We start from the raw sequence: 18,158 nt of genomic DNA, 5'->3' as shown, positions 1-18,158 counted from the left end.
GGTGTACTGAGTTCAATTACTAAAGATTTGAGTAATTCATAACTATAATCCACATATTATATTATATCAAACCCCAGAATTTACTAATCTAACCAGCACAGATACATTTATCTGTTATTTAAAAACTGTAAATAATTCAGATAAGAAATATTAGTTAGCACTGCCATCCCTGCATCCCGTTGTTGTGATGGTAATAACTAAAGAATTAAGTTAACTAAAGCCATAATCAACATATAATATCAGATTACAGGACTTATTACTCTAACCAGTACAGTGCAATTCATCTATAATTAATAAACAAGGATTAATTTAGCTCAGAACTACAGTTAGCATCGCCAGTTAGCCGTTAGCCATCTTCAATTATAATCAACAGTCTGTTAGCCTAGCTAGCATTAGGCTCACAGCTGTTTTCTGGTGTTGAGAGGGTTATAACAACATATTTAAGTAAACTACAACCATGATCTACATATCCCAATCAAACCACAGAACCTATCAATCTAACCAGCACAGAAACATCAATCTTTTATTACATTTTGAATATATAAACAGCGATTAATTCAGCTAGGCAATATTGTTAGCATCGCAAGTGTTAAAAATTTCAGCTCAGTGAAGCACATAAAGAACTTTATGTTGATCAGATTGTTAGGTAATCATTGACAAGTTATTATTGCCTTTATGGAAATAGATACATGCAACACAGTCGGAAATTGGGTCCATCTAAGTGCAACCAGTGCAAAACCTTAGTCTAGAACCCTGCTAAATAAATTGTCATTTATTTTTATTTTATTCAGCCCTCGTCTCTTGCAGCTACATCAAAGCTTCACAGTGCAGAAACAGCTTTCCTCCCAGAGTGAGGAAAACAGAGGCGCTATTCTTTCTATTACATTAATATGAGCCCTGTAACACTTAACAATTTTAAACTTTTAATATCTAACCATCTTTAGACAGGCTGTAACTGTTTTAGTTGAGTTTTTATTTCACCTTGTTATTTATTTTATTTTATGTTTTACCGTTTAGCCCTTTTATTGTATTTATTTTACTCATTTCATGCTTTAATTTGTTTTGTTACTGCTTTTACTTTTGGCCTGTTATGTTTTTATTTCATTTAATTCTCCCTTTTATTTTTATATAATTTTTAAAACTTACTATTATTATTTATTTTAGTTCAATCATTTTATTTTTATAACTGTGGTCATTTTAGTCATTTATTTTTTTTTAACTGTGTTTATACTTTATTATTCTACATATATATATATATATATATTGTTGTATTGCTCTACATTTTTGCCTATCTGCATATCCTTTTATTTTGAGTTATTTTATTTTTTCTTAATTAAATCTTACATTGTTTGCTTGATTTTATCATTTAAATCTAATTTTCAATCCCTTTATTTTAGGTAAGCTCGGCTACATTAAAAATGAAGGTATGTATATATTTACTGTTTTACTGAGTGTAAATAGAGGTTGATTGATTGATTGATTGATGATACTGAAGCTGATATTTTAAGATATAATTGCAAAATATATGTTGCTTTAAACCTTAAGTGCAATAAACCAAAATAAACACACACACACACATATATAAAAACAGATCCTCTTATTGCACAGCATGCACACACCTGCCCTGACCGACTTCCATGAGTCACAGGACCAATAACATGAGACACTATCAAAATATGACAGAGATTCGACACACCTTACATCAATACCAGCACTGAACCTCCTCCCCGAGCAAAACAGAGGAAATGAAACATCTGAACTAAACCTGAAGAGGAATTTAAAACATGCAGAAGAGGAGCAGGAGGACGAGACCTGCTCCTGCAGAAACTACACCATTACCAGAAACTCAGACCAGCAACTACAATACACTTTCACAATATTAATCTGTTATTTTTTATTCTAAATGAAGCAAAGACAGACCTCAATAAAGACATTTATTTCTTTAAAAAAAACTTTGAGGACATGTGCGGAATTTTGTTCATTCAAAACCAGTCAAAAACCTGGCTGTAATAATTGATAACTGCTTTAAATTTGACAAATAAAAATAAACTGATTTCGAGAAAGTAATTCAAAGCTCATTATTGTTTCCTGGTTTTAAAGTAATTTATGTCTTTTTCATGTCATATCGATATGTTTTTACTAGTTTAATCGTACTTGTTCTTCTTAAGATGCTGTAAAGTTTTAAAAGTGTATATCTATATGTAAATAAAAGAATGAATGTAAGAAATGTAAAATATAATTATATTTATATTAGAGTTAAAATACTAGTATATACTTGTTAATGTTTAAGGAGAGATAAAGCCCTGGACGTGTGGCGCTGGAATAAAGAATGTATGAAACTTTTTCACTTTATTTTAAACATCTCAGCTTGATTGTAAAACTTTATTTAATTAGATCTTAATTAGCTGAGTTTAAAAGAGCGTTTTCACACCTGTAGTTGTGAAATTTTCTATGGTCCAGATAAGTTGAGTTTTTTTACTTGGAGCAAATTTAAGGTGTGTTCAAGCTCTTTACTGGTACTGCATATTATATAACAACAGTGCACAATTTTATATATACACACTTGGGCAATATTATATCGTATACAATATATTGTGACACAGAAATATCATGATATTAAAAATCTATATCGTGATAATAGGGCTGTTCTGTCTTAAAAGTAGTCTATTATTTACTGTGAAGCTTTAGGTGTATTTATTGTATAATTGTTTTAGTTTGCAGTTTATATGCATGCACTAAATATTCTGCAATATTTTTGCTGCATTATATTATTTTATGCTATATTATTTATTTTGTCACATTATGATTATGCTGTTATACTATTATACTATATTCCTGAAATGAATTAATTATTTTTCTGTTTTCCTATATCACCAAGTATATCGTTATCGCAAAAATTACATTAAGTTAACACGGTAAATAAAATCCCCTAATAATAAAATCATCTTAGTGTAAATGGATGCTAGTGTTACTTCACACAAAACCTTATTAAGAGTATGACACAAGCTACTGAGTTTAATTTAGCCTGAATCTGCCCTGATTTCTCTGATCTTATCACTGATTTATGATTTAATCCAGTAACCGGAAATCCGCAGATGTGGGTTAAAGTTAATCAACTTCTTGCTTAATCTGGTACTGAGTTAAAGTCCTCCATCGTCATCATTCCTGCAGTTACTACAACACACACAGTGTGTACTGAGCCCGAGGCCCCAGGCCTGGGCGTGATCCTCCAGCACAGCGTTTCGTAATCCTGCACGTCTCTCAGCACCTCACAGATACACCACAACACACACACTCAAACTACAGGCCTGAACAGGTTAAACCCTCCTGCAGCAGCAGATTCACCAGCAGTACTGTCACCATCATCACACCGTCCACCAGAGACACCTCAGAGACACCGTACAGACACTATACAGCCCAAACAGCTACAGTGACTCAACCTGAACCCAGACCAGACAACGAGTCACTTTCACACAGGTATACAACATCTCACACACACCTAAACCACACACTGACAGAGAGAGAGAGAGAGAGAGAGAGAGAGAACGAACTAAACAATTAGATAATTAGACAAAGAGATTAAATATTTAGACAGACAATTAGATGGCGATAAACAGACAGACAGAATTAGATAATTAGATAAAGATATAGACAGTAGGGGTTTGTTTATATTTGGTATATATATTTGATATGGTATTTTCGCGATAACAATACTCTTGGCAATATAAATTATTATTTATTTTTTCCAAGAATACACTACTGCAACAAAATGAACATTTTATTTTATTACTGCATACGATTTATGTCACTCCCCTACCTGAGATATAAAAAAATTATACAAGTATTTGATCAGATTTGTAACAGAAGTCAATGATCCAGAATGTCAAGATGACTTAAAAATGCACTCTAAATATCTCTATATATCCAGGATTAAAGTAAAATAGGTTATAATTGACAGATATAATCTCTAGTCTCTAGTAGATATATAAAAGAAAATGAAAACAGTGTGAAAAAAAAAGTAGTACCCTGATGTAATAAGTTGGGGGTGGACAATATGGTGGGCACAATATGTTTAGGGTATAATATCGTTCACATTATTAAAAAAGGTTGGCGATATTATCACGTACGATATGATATGGCACACTCCTAATAGTCAGATAGATACAGACAAACAAACAATTCGATAATTAGACAAAGCAATAGACAATTAAATATTTAGACAATTAGTTGGAGATAAACAGACAGACAGAATTAGATAATTATATAAAGATAAAGACAGATAGATAATTAGACAGACAATTAGATAATTAGACCAAGACAGACAAACAAAGACAGAAAGACAATAAGATAACTAAACATAGATGAACAGACAATTAGAACTAGACAGAGATAGACACTCAGGTAGTTAGACAATTTAACAGAGAGACAGACTGACAACTAGATAACTAAACAGAGATAGACAGACAATTAGAAAATTAGACAGAGATATAGAGGCAGACAATTAGATCATTAGACAAAGAGACAGACAATTAAATATTTAGACAATTAGTTGGAGATAAACAGACATACAGAAATAGATAATTAGATAAAGATATAGACAGGCACATACTTAGACAGACAATTAGATAATTAGACAGAGAGACAAACAATTAGATAATTAGACCAAGACAGACAGACAGACAGAGAGACAATAAGTTTACTAAACAGAGATGAAAAGACAATTCGATTATTAGCGAGAGAGAAGGACAGACAGACAATTAGATAATTAGCCAGAGAGATAGACATTTAGAACTAGAGAGAGATAGACAGGCAGATAGTTAGATAATTAAACAGAAAGACAGACAGACAACTAGATAATTAGACAGAGAGAAAGACAGACTGATAATTAGATATTTAGACAAAGATAGACAATTACATAATAAGAGAGAGATAGACAGACAGACATATAGATAATCAGACAGAGATACACAGGCAGACAATAAGATAATTAGACAGAGATAGACAGACAGAAAATTAGATAATTAGACAGATACAGACAATTAGATAATTACAAAGAGATAGACATACATAAAATTAGATTATTAGACAGACATAGACAGAGAGGCAGATAGACAGACAGACCTACAATTAGATAATTACACAGAAATAGACAGACAATTGGATAATTGAACAGATATAGACAGACAATTAGATAATAAGACAGACAGACAGTCAATTCTTCTTCTTTTGTTGTAAAACTTCCAGTCTGTTCCCAGATTGTTTCTCTCCATATCTTGTCCTTGTTGTATTTTAATATGAAAAAAAATGTTGCAGATGTTTTGATCCAACAATTTCCTACTTTGCAACGCTATAGCACCCACTCCGCAATACCTCAGCAACCACCACAACCTGAATTATCATAGTACTTGCATAGCAACAACCCACAAGCCATGACTAAGAATACAATAGCCAGTGCACTGTAATGACCTAGGATACCACAGCAACCTCGTATATACCCTGGTGACCACGTAGCAACAGCCTAGCAACCGTCGAAGTGGGAACCACATAGAGTGCGCAATCACAGCTTTTTTTTAGATACAGTTTAAAGGCTAAAGAAAAAGTGGAAGTGCAGAAGTAAGTGAAGTGCCATCATCTCAGAATGGACATGTCGTGTGATGGGAGGAGTTTCAGCTGCTGTGTGATGACTGGAAACGACTGCGTTAGAGAGAAAACTGGGAACAGAGTCATTTAGAGGAGGGTTTGGTGTGAAACGCTTCGTTCTAATAAAAATCCTGCAGAGTCAGGTCCGCTCACTGTGACGCTGAATGGAAACAGATGCAGGATGTGGAGTTTGATGCCTCTTAAAGATCACTTATAGTTATTTCACCAAAAACGTGATTCTTCTCAGGTTTTCATTCATTTTGCATTTTGTATAAAAACACAGCCTACATGTAAGTGTATTTCGCTACAAAACTACTGTTTAAAAACAAAGCACAATCATACATTAACCTCACCTTCAACAATGAGTTTATTCTAGCAGTACTATTCTAATCAGCCATGTACCTCAGCAGTGCTAGCCAAGTTATTTTTGAGTAAAATTTACCATCTACTGGAAAAGGAGTATATTTCAGCTAGAGTATATTTCAGATAGAATGTGGTGAGTTTTCAAGAGATAGACAGTAATCTGATACTAATTATGATAAGTAATGCTAAATGCTTTAATTTGTTTCAGGAAATAAAAATGAACTTCAAGCTGCTGGAGAAGTCCTAGCTAAGAGGTAATAAAAAAAAAAGATCAGGAAATCTAAACAACGGACAACATTTCTCCCAAATTCCAAATATTGTCATTTAGAGCATTTATTTACAGACAATTAAATGAGAAATGGCTAAAATAACAAAAAAGATGCAGAGCTTTCAGACCTCAAATAATGCAAAGAAAACAAGAAGTTCATATTCATAAAGTTTTAAGAGTTCAGAAATCAATATTTGGTGGAATAACCCTGGTTTTTAATCATAGTTTTTGGCATGCCCTTCTCCACCAGTCTTACACACTGCTTTTGGATAACTTTATGCTGCTTTACTCCTGGTGCAGAAATTCAAGCAGTTCAGTTTGGTGGTTTGATGGTTTGTGATCATCCATCTTCCTCTTGATTATATTCCAGAGGTTTTTAATTTGGTAAAATGTAAAGAAATGTAAAGAATTTGTTTTCACAGAGCTTTATATCTAGTGTATCATTTACTTTAATTTAATCCTGGATATATGGAGACATTTGGAGTGCATTATCATGTGCCATATCATATCGTATGCAATAATAAAATAACATTTTGTTGCAGTAGTGTATTCTCTAATTTTTTTTTTTTTTTTTTTTTTAATTCAGTGTTTTGTCATATCGCCAAGAGTATCGTTACTGCAAAAATACCAACAAATATCGTGATATTATTTCAGGGATATATCGCCCACCCCAGGTGCAAACTGCGATGGTTCATGACATGATATGGCGGTGAGTTTAGGGTGAATTTTGACTTGTTTCAGTAAAATTCTGATTTCTAAACAAGACAAAACGAAACTCACGGTACAGTAGCTGCTTTCACCGAGCAGGAGTAACGCTCTTTAAAAGCTTTTTAATCTGACGACCCCCCGGGCGCGAGACCCGTCCTCTGCTCCTGCCGCCCCCCCGCCAAGCTAATTGTGTTTTATTGCTTGATCAATTGTTGGGACTCGGAGAGGAGCACAATGATGGGGGGCGGATTTGCATAATGAGTGTAGCCGGGGGGAGTACACAAAGCCCCGCAGGCCTGCACTGACAGCAAGCACAATCAATACTGGCAGGCTGACGGGGGGGGGGGGGCGCTGTGACAGGGGGGCTGAGTACGCTCAGAAACAGAGTGTAAAACACTCCAGAGAGGGACGGGTGAGACGGGAGAAAGAGAGGGAGGTACGGAGAAGAAAGAGAGGGAAAGAAGAGAAAGAAAGAGAGGACAGATCTAGCGTGAGGCCCCTCGTGTCCCCCACCTCCCCACCCACCCACGTCCTCGCTTTAACTCCTCCGCCAGGAGAAGATCTGGCTGAGAAAGAAAATGAAGAGTAAGAAGAGAAAAAGAAAAATCTGCCTCTATCTGCTCTCCAGGCTGAATCCTGAACGGTGCTAGATTTATTCTTGTAGTTAAAAATTGGATAATTCAGTCAATTAATCAATCAATTGATAAATCAATTAATAAAAAAATATTTTCAATAAATGGTTGCAGATAAAAGCATCCAATAATACTAATTTGCACACACCACAGAACACAACAGGCATCTGTTGTGTTTAAAACGCAGTCATATGCAATATGTTAAGACTTTTTTTTGTTTTTGTATTGCGCTTTTCTATAATACTCTTAAGCAGGCAAACGCAAAATATGCAAATAATATTTCAATGGAAATTAGAGCATAATTCACTTAAAGTTTTGGATAGAATTTTCTTTTTTTTTTTTGCGTCCATAATATGGATTAGAACAATACTAAAAGATGCTCTCAAACACATTAAAGGTCACCTTCCGTCGTTTTTTCTTTCATTTTAAAATGTCTAGTTGTGGTCTCTAGTATGAATGAATGACATGTGAGCCGTTTTTGTAAAAAAAAAAGTGCTCAGGTGTCTCTGTATAGCTCTTTTTTAATGGACTGTTTTAGGGGTGTGTCCAAAATGACCGGATTCCAGCTTTGCTCATGAATATTCATACATGCAAACAGCATGCAAATATCTCTCCTCTGATTGGCTAGGAGCACTGCGACGCCCCTCCGCCGCTCACTGCCTCCCACCTCCTAACTGATGAGCGGTGATGTTGCGTCGCTTCAGCTCCGCCTCTGGGAGTTTCTCGAGCCAAGGTGGGCTGGTCTGTGAGTTTCTGCCTACGTAGGCAGAAAGATAATTCAAAATTCACCCGTTTTTCGGAGGGGGGGAGGGGGGATTTCTTTGCTTAGCTCCTGCAGACAATGGGGGCTGCAAAACAGTTTAATGTGCAGGTGTACACATTCAACTCGGAGAGACCTACTGTATTCCACAAAAAACAAGAAAAATCGGATTTTCGCGGAAGGTGAGCTTTAAGCAGCAATTAATTCAAGTAATTAACTCTTGATGAGTTCAGCACAGCTGTTAACTGAAAGCCTGAATTCCAGGTGACTCTACAACCTAAGCAAAATGTGCTACTTTTTTTGAAGAATGTAAAATATGAAATATTCTGGTTTGTTACTTAGTAACAATTTTTGTTGTTACTAAATAATTCCATATGTTTTTCTCCATAGTTCGGACGATGTCAGATTTAACCCTTCTGTTCTGTTCCGGGTCAAATTGACCCGTTTTAAAGTTTGAAGATCTAGGAAAAATAGTTACAAGTATTTTTTTTTAATATGAAACCTTTTCGGTTTGCCTTAATTAGTGTATAATCAACATATAATATAAAAATGGTTCATCTCACATATTTGCAACCACCCACCCCCTGCAAAAACTAAAATTAAAACAAAACTGCAATGTTATGTTTCAATGTTATGTAAAACTATTGTTTTTTTTATATGTTGGTCTTTCAAAAGTAGCAAAGTAGTGAAACATTAAAAAAGTATGAATATGTATTTTTTTTTAATGAAAAAATTGTGAATAATCCTAATTGAAGCATTGCCTGTTAGAGGTAAGGAACACTATGGCACTGAATATTGATAGAATAATTAGTAATGGAGTTAGTAATGAATTATTTAAACTGCTTGCTAGGATTTTTTTGGTTTCAGATATCTTTTGGATGTTTAAATATGCACCAGGTTAATCTGACCCAGGAACAGCATTGCTGTTTCTGACAAATGAACATAACAGGAGGGTTAATCTACTACTAAAATAATGTAAAAATACACCATTTAATTTGCAGTGCATTATCTAGGTAGGCTGTTGTTTAATTCCCTCTGCAGGACAGAATGGAGTAGCAACACTTTCTGAGCCAAACTCCCATCAGACACCACGTCTTTAGCTGCCAACAATCCAGCTCTGCTCCCCACAGAGCTCCTCTATCACACCTTAATCTGCAGGGCTGCAGGGGGACGTGCCCATTAAACGCTCTGCCACCGGGCTGAGCCCGTACGCACCCAGCTGTGCTGTACTGAGGGCCGGGGTAACGGTGATGGCGATGGTGAGCACACGCTGTAATGAGGGGGTCCTGCGGGGGAAACGCAGCGCCTCGGCCAAACGGAAAAGAGCAAAGTGTGTATACATCTTAAAAGGAAGGGCGTGAAGCCAAACCCCGTCAGGGTGAGAGTGTGATCGGGGAGATAAAGACTCTAATTAACAGCAGATTTACAGGAGCGCTGCACGCTGCTTCATCTGCAGTGATTTATTTCTTAAATCTAAATGTTTTAAATCTGCTTCTTCATGTTCAGAACATTTCAAAGTCACTGGTTACTCTGATAGTTTTAAGCAGAGTATCTACACATGCTATAAAAGAAATAAACCCGTGGCAAAAGGTACAGGGTACCTTTGTCTTCCCCAAGGTAAAGAACGACAGTAAGAAAGGTCAATGTATCAACTAGTTATCGACTGACACTAGCATTCAATATTACTGAATTTTTATGCTTAAGAGCGATACAAATCCTGCTTATTAACAAAAGTCATTAATAATAAAAAATAAGATAGTATTATGTTAGAGTAATGGTCAATATTGGTTTAACTAGTGTCATTTAACAATTAGTTGAGCCAATCTTAAGTAAATACATATTCTTCATTAATTTACTGAAGGTCCAGAAGGTTTAGTTTTGCACTTGAAGTTAAAAAGGAACTATACATATTTATTTTCCTTATTTCCTAGTTTTTATTTGAACAAATTTGTTGAATAAAGGCCACTGTTTATACCCTGACAGTAGGGCTGGGCGATATTGTTACAAACATTCTCGATATTCTTCAAATATACAAGCAGTTCTCGATTATGAATTAAAATTAAAATCTTTGGTTCTTATATAACTTAGATAACATAACAGTTTTTTTTTTGTAAAACAGAATATTTAAAAATTATGCATAAGCTACTTTTTCCTTTACATTTAATAAAAAAATATATAGAAAAAGTTACGATTATCTTTGATTTTACCAAATTGATAAGCTCTGGAATATAATGAAGAGGAAGATGGATGATCACAAGCCATCAAACCACCAAACTGAACTGCTTGAATTTTTACACCAGGAGTAAAGCAGCATAAAGTTATCCAAAAGCAGTGTGTAAGACTGGTGGAGGAGAACATGATGCCAAGATGCATGAAAAAAAAAAAACTGATTAAAAACCACCAGGATTATTCCACCAAATATTGATTATTTCTGAACTCTTAAAATGTTATGAATATGAACTTTTTCATTTTCTTTGCATTATTTGAGGTCTGAAAGCTCTGCATCTTTTTTGTTATTTCAGCCATTTCTCATTTTCTGCAATAACATATAATAAATGCTCTAAATGACAATATTTTTATTTGGAATTTGGAAGAAAAGTTGTCTATATATATATATGCTAGCTATAGTATGCTGCTTTTTTTGTATTAATCTTAAAATACACAGTAGGGTAGAATGGTTTTACAAGGCAGCACAACAGCAGCAGCAGCAGCAGCAGAACTCAGGAATCAGCAGTGTAGTTATTCAGTTTAGCAGGTCATTCACACCTTCCCGTCATTCTCACTGTTTACTCCTGATTCTCAGCCTTTTCTCACAGATTCTCTCTTTAGAGTCACGCTCAGCTGGTGAAATATTAACTCAGAAAGGAAGGTCCAGAGATAAAGTAGCAAAAAAGTGAAAGGGGACACGTCACAGTGTCCACAGCATCCACAGTGTCCACTGTACCTTTCTGGGCTTCAGCTTGTCCTGCTGGTCGTACTGAGCGATGCCTTTGTAGCTGATTCCCAACCACCACGGGAGCCCCTGCTTATCCTGAGAAAAGCAAACAGTGGAAACTTTAAAAGGGAGAGTTTAAAGAGAAGACAGGCTGTTATTAGAGCAGGAGCCTATTAGACTAAATAAAAACATCAAACGCTCAGAGCGTGGCGCGGCTAGTCAATCCTCCAACATCAGTTAAACTCTTCAGATGGTTTTAATGAGCGGCGTCAGCAGACTTCTTGTAGTTTACAGTTCTGTACACTGCTGTTAAAGAAAGTACATCAGATAATGTACGTAACTTTCCCTCTAACAGGTCAGCATGCCTTTTCTACTGCTGGCAGTTAGCATCTGTGTAATCCACAACATGCTAAACGTTGTAGTGTGGATTAGGGGTGGGCAATATGGTCCTAAAATAATATCACGATATTTCATGGTATTTTCGTGATAACGATACTCTTGGCTATATGACAAAACACTGAATTAAAAAATATATATATACAGTACAGGCCAAAAGTTTGGACACACCTTCTCTTTTTCAATGCGTTTTCTTTATTTCTTTTGTTCATGACTGATATTTACATTGTAGATTCTCACTGAAGCATCAAAACTATGAATGAACACATGTGGAGTTTTATGTACTTATGTACAAAAAATGAGCTGAACCTCCACAGTCACCGGACCTGAACCCAATCCAGATGGTTTGGGGTGAGCTGCAGCACAGAGTGAAGAAGGCAAAGGAGCAACAAGTGCTAATAAACACCTCTGGGAACTCCTTCCTTCAAGACTGTTGGAAAACCTTTCATTTCAGGTGGCCACCTCTTAAATGAAGCTCATTGAGAGAATGATGCCAAGTGTGTTCAAGTAATATAATACAGGAAATTGACAAATCCTGCACCTAACAGCTGGGGTTATGCATAGGGCTCAGCCAGGATCTACTACTCACTCAACTAACAACAATAGCAAAACCACCACAATCTGATACTGGCTCGACAAGAATCCAGAAGCACAGCCTAACACTATGTTCATGGTCCATTGCCTCAACTGCCAAGTAACAGACCTACCAAAAAATAACCTATGAACAAACAGAATACCTCCTTAATCTAAGCTCACTTCCTTTAACTATGGCAACAACACACTTACCTAAGCACAATCACACACAATAAATCACATTATAAGTTGCGTGAGCAGAACACAGCAACCACTACCATCTGATACTGGCTCGACAAGAATCCAGAAGCATAGCGAACTATGTTCATGGTCCGTGCCTCAACTGCCAAGTACTCAGACGTCTACAAAAACTCATGAGACAAATTATTACAAGAGCAGGACCACACCAATCCCCTTCATCCAAACTTTAACACAAACTTCAGTGCAAGCTCTTCTCGGGGGTCATCAGGCAGGCACCTTCCTTCGTCAGTGTTTCGCTGAATTAGGCCCACGACACCTCCAGAAGGCTCAACAGTGAAGTCTGGCGTCCCAGACCCACCCCCCTCCAAGCTTGCTGTAGAAGCACAAACTCACTCCCTTCCCCACACAGCCTCAGCCCTTCTGAACCACAACCACTGACTAGATCTTTCAGCTACATCTGACAACTCCTTCACTACAGTCCTTAGCACACGACCTCTAATTCCGAATTCAGACAGCAGTCTTGTGGCAGACTTCGCAACAAAGCCTCTAGTACCTACCTCTACCGGTCTAATATACGCTTGCCACCCACGCTCTCTCACCTCAGCCACCAAGTCTGTATACTTCAGCCTTTTCCTTTCATAAGCTCCATCTACCTCGTCTTCAAACGGAACAGTCAGCTCTATAAAATACACTATCCGCTTACTTTCAGAGTACAAAAAAAGCAGTAATCAGAGCAAAAGGGGGCTATTTTGAAGAAACTACAATATATTTGTTTTTTTAGCCATTTTACCTTTTTTTATTCATAGTTTTGATGCTTCAGTGAGAATCTACAATGTAAATAGTCATGAAAATAAAGAAAACGCATTGAAAAAGAGAAGGTGTGTCCAAACTTTTGGCCTGTACTGTATATTTAATAAAAAGAAAATTAAATTTTATTACTGCATACGATATGACCTAATAATTCAGAATGTCATGATACTTATAATAATACACTCCAAATAACTCCATATATCCAGGATTAAAGTAAAATAAATGATACTGGACAGATATAATCTGTCTCTAGTAGATATATAACAGGAAATGAGAACAGGGTGAATTTTTATTTTGCTAAAAACAGTAAAAAAAAAAAAAAAAAAAGGAGAACCCTGATGTGATAATTAGGGGTGGGTGATGTGGACGATATTTCAGGGTACTATATCGTTCACCATATTCAAAAATGTTGGCGATTATTGTACTATTGCGTATGATTTTAATATGATATTAAAATATTGTTTTATAGTGTTTTATATATATATATATATATATATATATATATATATATATATATATATATATATATATATATATATATATATATATGTTTTTAATTTAAGCTTACCTTTACTTCGTAGTAATGAACCCCATATGCTGGCACAGATTCCACCAACAAGAGATACCTGTTGATAAAAAAAGCTAAGATTATTCACTAGAAATTGGAAAGAATTAGGAAAAACAGTAAATGCTGTTCTGTTCCTTAAAAAAAACCAATAAGGATTATATTTTCTGTAGTGACCCATGGCCTCCATCCACATGGTTGGGCACGTGCTTGTAAAGGCATTTGAGGAAACCTGTGCTCCTCAGTCCAGCACAGTTTTGCAGTGCAGATATTTCCAGTTACAGCTGAATTCACGCTTTTAATCCCAGAAAAACACTCTTATTTTAAAAACTTTTAAAAAGCCATTTAAATGCCTGATTAAAGAGCTGATTACTGTTGTTTTTCTGTTTTCCTCGAGTTTTGAGAGCTCGGCGCTGACTTAGCTCTTCATTGTTCTGGACGCAAGACGACATACACACATATATATATATATATATATACACACACACACACACACAGACGTATATTGTCGAGAAAAGAAACATTTGTAATGTAATTTTTTTCCCCAATTGTGCAGCCCTATTTCTACTTCCCTGAGAGTGACGTTGGTAGGTATGCAGCTGTTCCAATTACAGAATAAAAGTCCCACGTCCTCGTGGATATGCACTCGTGAGTCGAACTTACTAAATTCACACTGGACGAGTACGGGAGTCCAAACTTGTGTACTCCATATTGAGAAACGGCCATGGTCTTATATTAACAATAACAAATTTATCTCAATTATTTTTTAAACAATATATTGTCTAATCAAAAACAAACTAACAGCCTTTAGGCATTCATAGTGAAGAATAACCACAGGAAAAAAAGTTCAGTATGATGTTTGGTTCCCTATATTAGAGCTGAGGCTCTTTTGGGGAGAAATATCTGTGTTTAGGTTAAAGAGAGAGGCACGGTGAGATTGTGGCAGCTGGCTAAAGGCCAGGAGAGATTCAGATCCTGTGAGGGCCTCTGGTGCCAGTGAGTACCATGCATTTATAATCCAAGACCCTCATTTACAATGAAGCATATAAAGCATTTAAAAACCTTGTATTGACAATATGACAATTTTATAGAAAAAGAGAAATAACCTTCTCAACTCAATACAACTTAAAGTCAATGTAAAACATTTCTTATTATTATGCAAGTCATTTAAAAATATATATTATATTGGTCTATTTATCTAAAAATAATAATAAAAAAACAAGAACAACAGGCAAAAATATACAATAGAAATATGGACTGAAGAACTAGATACTCCATAAAATGAGTCTGGACTATATTCACACACACACACAAACATATCTCAACACAGTCACCATTTAAAACCATTTAACACAACTAATATAATTATAATATAGGCACATTAAAATGCAATTACCATCTTTTATAGCACAATTAACATTTTATGACATACTGACATTCAGGGTCATTCATAATAATGGACTTCAGCAAATCTGATCAAAGTGGTCAAAGTCCATTGATTGTGTGGTAAGTCGATAATGTAATTATTGTGATAAAGTTACTAAAGGTTATATTTACTAGTACAAATCAATAGAATTAGAATAAATTGTTTAAAAATATCATGTAAATAGTAAAAAACTAACAACAGCCAGAAAGTAACTTTGTATAAAAGGATAAATAATGAATGTATTGTTTTGTTTATTGTTCCTGAGTGTTAGGTAAGTGAAAGTGATGGGAATTGATCTACACTGAGATAAAAACACGCTGATGGAAATTACCCTGGTGGTGGTGAGAGTGAGCTGTAGTGTAGAGATGATGGAGAGATAAATGATTAGAGACTTACTGTACGATGGCTTTCCCTCGACTCAATCCCTCCAGTGTTTTATAATGCTCAATTACCCGATCCTCACTACAGAGAGAGAGAGAGAGAGAGAGAGAGAGAGAGAGAGAGAGAGAGAGAGAGAGAGAGAGAGAGAGAGAGAGAGAGAGAGAGAGAGAGATGAGTTAAACATGGTCTTTATTTAACATTAGATCAAATAAATGTGTGGAAAAACCAACAAAACCAAAAACAACTAGAAACATCAAGTATAAAACCAACAGATATATTTACATATATAAACTTTTCAGATAACCAATTAGATAACTAGATAATCCTAATCAATTATCCTAATACATATAATTTAAAATATATATTTAAATCCTACCAAACATTGTAGACTGTAATATATTAAATGTGCATAATGAGTATGAATTAGAGCAAGACAATAAGAGACAGAAAAAGAGACAGACAGGCAGAGAGGAGAGAGGTGGAGACAAAAAGGGAGACAGAGACAGAAAGAGAGAGAGAGAGAGAGAAATAGAGAAAGATGCAAAGAGAAAGAATAAGAATGAATGTGAGACAATGAGGGAAACACGTGCATAAAACAGTATTTAAGAGAGAGACAAAAAGAGAAAAAAAAAGAGAATGAGGGACAGAAATATGGGGAGAGACAAAAAGAGAGAAAGAAATAGGAAAGAGAAAGAAAAATACATGGGTCAGAACTCATATGCAGAATAAACAGTAATAGTGAGAAGAGAGGAGACAGACAGAGAGAGAGAGAGAGAGAGAGAGAGAGAGAGAGAGAGTTAGCTAGCTAGCTGATCATTGGCAGGTAGTGGTGTTATCCACTATGCCACACCAACACCACACAATCAGTATTAGAAAGAGAGACAAAGAGAGAGAGAGATAATGAGAAAAAGAGAACAAGACAAAGACAGAAAGACAGACATTAGTCACTTCACAGGTGCAGAGTAAACAGTAGTAGAGTGCTGGGCTGGAGTGTAATCGGTAAGAGTGAGCGCGAGAGTGAACGCGAGAGTGAGCGCGAGAGTGAGCGCGAGAGTGAGCGCGAGAGTGAGCGCGAGAGTGAACACGCTGAAATGACGGCGCTCTTTAACCAGTGAGACACTCGACTGCAGTGAGTTCAAGCATGAAATGCCATCTGTCCAACTGTGCTGTCCATCATCCACGCTGTACCCAGCATCTCCTCTAATTACACCATACACACCCCATCACACACACACACACACACACTCATTCACACCGGCAGCACGTGGATTCACAGCTGCTTCTGCACACGTGCGGTCACACACACTCCTCACACACACCCAGAGCTCCCTACACACACTCCTCACACACTCCCGCTCAGTCCAGCTGCTCGGCCAGAGAAGGCCTCTGATTCAGGCCTGCAGCCCCGAGAGCTGCTGTTCAGAACAGGTGATTCCTCGTCTCAGCCAGGTGATGACAGCCCGCACACAGCAGGTATTATTACCCCGCCACACCCTTAACTACCCAGCTCTTAAAGCCCCCAACACACCCCATCCCGGCTGTGCTGAACACACTCTGCACTGAGCTTCATTAGCGTATCTACAGGTATGGGGACAAAATTATTTTATCATCACTAAGAGGAAGAATAAATATCATAATCACAATAGTGCAAAAAAAAAAAATGCAAGAAGCACACAATGCCAATATTTCATGTGATATCTCTATTTGCCTGCAAACATAAATAAAAAAAACTGTTCATGCACTGAAAATTAGATAGTCCAGTGCAAAAATGGATTATCTAACCCCATACCTACAGTACTATCTCAGCTAGCTAAAAGCAAGGTAAAGCCCTATCTAAAATAACACCATATACTAGGGCATCTTCAAAAATGAGAATATCATTGAAAAGTTACTTTATTTCAGTAATTCAGTTGAAAATGTGAAACTCAATTATTATGTACACAGAGTGATCTATTTTAAGCGTTTATTACTTTTATTATCGATGATTATGGCGTACAGATGATAAAAAAACCACAAATCAGTGTCTCCGAAAATTTGAATATTATATAAGACCAATACTAATAATGGTATTTTTGGCAGTGTGCCAAGTCCTGCTGAAAAATGAAATCCGCATCTCCATGAAAGTTGTCAGTAGAGGGAAGCATGAACAAACCCTTACTGATTGGTGGAAACTTCACACTAGACCTCGAGCAGTTTGGACTGTGTGTCTCTCCACTCTTCCTCCAGACTCTGGTTCCTTTATTTACAAATGAAATAAAGTAAAATTTACTGATGATCAGTGATGGTTTGGAGAGACATGTCTGTCATCTGCTGGTGTTGATCCACTGTGTTTTATTATCAAGTCTAAAGTCAGTGCAGTTTTGTTTTCCCACAAAATCTTACAGCACTTCATATCTTACAGCTTCCCTCTGCTACTGACAACTTTTATGGAGACGCAGATTTCATTTTCCAGCAGGACTTGGCACACTGCGAAACAAAAGCACCAATTGGTCTTGTATAT

At 36.2% G+C, this 18,158-nt stretch overlaps 1 protein-coding gene across 2 annotated transcripts in view; it reads right to left on the bottom strand.

Moving 5' to 3' along the window:
• Positions 1 to 18,158, bottom strand: part of frmd4ba (FERM domain containing 4Ba) — a 141,962-nt gene that overhangs the window by 37,673 nt on the left and 86,131 nt on the right. For both annotated transcript variants that reach the window (XM_049479464.1, XM_022667724.2), the window contains exons 9-11: positions 15,674 to 15,739; positions 13,855 to 13,912; positions 11,316 to 11,402 (exon numbers count right to left, since the gene is read on the bottom strand). In XM_049479464.1, coding sequence (XP_049335421.1) covers positions 11,316 to 11,402; positions 13,855 to 13,912; positions 15,674 to 15,739 — 211 coding nt within the window. The remainder of the gene's footprint in view (positions 1 to 11,315; positions 11,403 to 13,854; positions 13,913 to 15,673; positions 15,740 to 18,158) is intronic.

Source organism: Astyanax mexicanus, chromosome 5, assembly GCF_023375975.1.
Source record: "Astyanax mexicanus isolate ESR-SI-001 chromosome 5, AstMex3_surface, whole genome shotgun sequence".
Taxonomy (NCBI): domain Eukaryota; kingdom Metazoa; phylum Chordata; class Actinopteri; order Characiformes; family Acestrorhamphidae; genus Astyanax; species Astyanax mexicanus.
This window is presented reverse-complemented; position numbering and strand designations above follow the sequence as displayed.